Source organism: Petaurus breviceps, unplaced genomic scaffold (genome assembly GCF_028583685.1).
Source record: "Petaurus breviceps papuanus isolate PSGF00001 unplaced genomic scaffold, PetGlider_PUasm1.0 90721, whole genome shotgun sequence".
In the NCBI taxonomy this organism is placed as follows: Eukaryota; Metazoa; Chordata; class Mammalia; order Diprotodontia; family Petauridae; genus Petaurus; species Petaurus breviceps.
In genome coordinates, this window is record NW_027187322.1 from 2866988 (window position 1) to 2869600 (window position 2613).

Below are 2613 nucleotides of genomic sequence, written 5' to 3' on the forward strand. Positions count from 1 at the left end.
GGGGGCTCAGGAGGCTGGGGACATTGGAGTTGGGGGTCCGGCCTGGCCAGGCTTCCCTGGTTTTTTCTTGACGAGCTCCCTCAGCCAGGGCATTAGAACTGTTTTTGGAATCGCTTCTCAAGAAAGCCTGTCAAGTGACCCAGTCACGGAACGCCAAGACCATGACCACCTCCCACCTGTGAGTTGGCCACTAGCTTCCCCCCTCCATGGGACTCTCCTCTATCCTTCTCTCCAGTCCCTACCTCACCCTTTCCCTCTGCCTCTCTCACCTTTGACAAGAGCACCTGACTCTGAATGAAAAGGCCCAGTCTCGTCTCTGCCCTGCCCCTGACTTCAGCCAGACCCTTTCCTGTTCTATGCCAGTTTTCTCTGCTCTAAGATTAGGGGGTGAGGTGCCTCCCAGTTCTCCATCCCAAGAAACTCTGCTGCCCCCAGTCCCTCTCCCCCTGAAGCCCAGAGGAAGAGGAGGAGCTCAGTCCCCTGTTGTCCCCTAGGAAGCAGTGCATTGAGCTGGAGCAGCAGTTTGACTTCTTGAAGGACCTGGTTGCCGCTGTTCCTGACATGCAGGGAGATGGAGAAGACAATCACCTGGATGGGGAGAAAGGCGCCCGAAGGTAAGGGGTGTAGCGGGACATTCCCTGTTCTCCTTTGAACCACCCTAGGAAGGCCTTTGGTTTCAGAGAAAATATTTCCAAAATCTAACCAGTACCAAAAAAAGGGAGAAGGCTTCTTATACAAAGTAGAACAATCAGGAAATCTTTATTCAGCTTTTAGTGTGTGCTAGGTGCTGGGAAACCCCAGATCTCTCTGTCTCTGACTGTCTATTGGTGTATCTGGCTGGCTGGCTGGCTTTCTTCATATATGTTTTATATAAACATATGTGTATGTATGTATATTCCAACATTGCTTTCTTTTAAAAATTTTTTATTGATATTTTTTGTTTTTACATCACCTAAATTTCTCAGGGCATGCCCCTCTCTACCCCCTCCCAAAGAGCTGGCCCATATAGCAAACAACATTTTTAAAGGAAAAAATCAGCAGAAAAGATCAACCCTTAGAAGAAGTCTGGAAATGTGCAGCACTCCAGATCCGTGGACCTCCACCTCAGCTAAGGGGTCAGAGTGGGGAGGGTGTCTTCCCTTCTTTGGGATCTCACGGAAGCACAGCCAGTTTTCGCTGTTCTGGCTGCGCTGTTGAAGCCCATGTATGCATAATTCTCCTGATTCTCCTCCTTTCTTCTTCACGAGTTCATACAAATCTTTCCAGGCTTCTTTGTCCCTTTCCTGTTTTTACAGCACTCTCATACCCCATTACACTCAAACATCCTACTTTGTCCAGCCCTTTCCCAACACGTGGGTCCATTTCAGAGATGGGTCCAAAGGGTGCCGATGGTTTCAGACCTCTTTGACCAAGGGTCCCTTGGGAACAAGAAGGCTTAAAACCCTGTGTTCTAAAGGGCCTGTGATTCCTGTGAGCCTCACAGTGTTGAGCTGTCTCAGAAGCTGAATGGAAGCGTTTTGAGATTAGGCCCTGGTTTTTTGTGTCCCTTGTGGCCTTGCACATTCATAAATGTTCATTGGATTGCTTAGGGTACCCACTGTCACCCTGGTCTCTGCATCTCAAAAATGACCTTGAAGGGCCTTTCCAGTTCTAAAATCTCATGGTCCGATTCTAGGGGCAGGAAGCCTGGGAGCAGCCGGAAAAATGGCGGTGCTGGAGGCAAGGGGAAAGACAAGAAGCAGTCTGGGACAGATTCGGAGCAGGAGGTAAGTGAGCCCAACTAGACTGTCAGTGCGCTGAGGGCAGGGCCTATTTCCCATAGATCTCTCCAGTGACTGAGGGACTGGATTGCTGCTGAGCCCACAATGGCCCCAGGCTTCTGGCCACCTCTAAGTGGAGGCCGTCAGCCTTCTTTGGCCTTCTTTGTCCCTTCTCCTTCTCCCCTCCTTGCCCTATGTGCCTGGACACTCAGTGTGGCCCCTTCCCCCTGAGCTCAGGGAGTCAAATGGCTAATGTGGGCAAGGCCTTATCCATGATGCCACCCACAGGATGATTCTGAAGACACAGAGACAGATGGAGAGGAAGAGATGCCACAGCCCCCACCCCAATCCAGTCGACCCACAGTCCCCTTCCAGAGGTGAGGTTATCAGCCTGGAGGCAGGAGTGGGGAGCAGTATGGGGGTGGGGTGTGGCCCAGCCCAGGACCCATTCATAATGTCTGCACCACCAGCCTCCCAAGCCTGCTTTGCAAACCTTTCCAGCACCCATGGAATGGGCCCCATAGTTCTCTAGGGTCCTGTCGGGGGAGGCAGGGATCCTGGCCTTGGGGATTCCTGTGCAGCTAATCTGATGGCCTCTCTCCTTTCTTGTCTCTGCTCCACAGCCCCCCAGCCCCTTTTCTCCCCTTTTCCTCCACCCTGCCTCTCCCTCCAGCACCCCCTGGCCCTACAGCTGTTGAAGAAGAAGAAGATTATGACTCATAGGCCCTCCCCCCCTGGCCCTCCACACCTCCTCCCACCCTCCACCCTCATTTAGTCAATTTTAGTGGCTGGGGGTGAGGTGGGGGGGGAGGGGAGAGCCTTCTTAAGTTTATTAAAAATTTTTAAAAAGAAA

General features: G+C 51.9%; 1 protein-coding gene across 1 annotated transcript in view; it reads left to right on the forward strand.

Moving 5' to 3' along the window:
- Positions 1-2613, forward strand: part of DRAP1 (DR1 associated protein 1) — a 3215-nt gene extending 602 nt beyond the window's left edge. The window contains exons 3-7 of the mRNA XM_069066378.1: positions 85-178; positions 495-614; positions 1676-1766; positions 2049-2137; positions 2384-2613. Coding sequence (XP_068922479.1) covers positions 85-178; positions 495-614; positions 1676-1766; positions 2049-2137; positions 2384-2483 — 494 coding nt within the window. The 3' untranslated portion in view covers positions 2484-2613. The remainder of the gene's footprint in view (positions 1-84; positions 179-494; positions 615-1675; positions 1767-2048; positions 2138-2383) is intronic.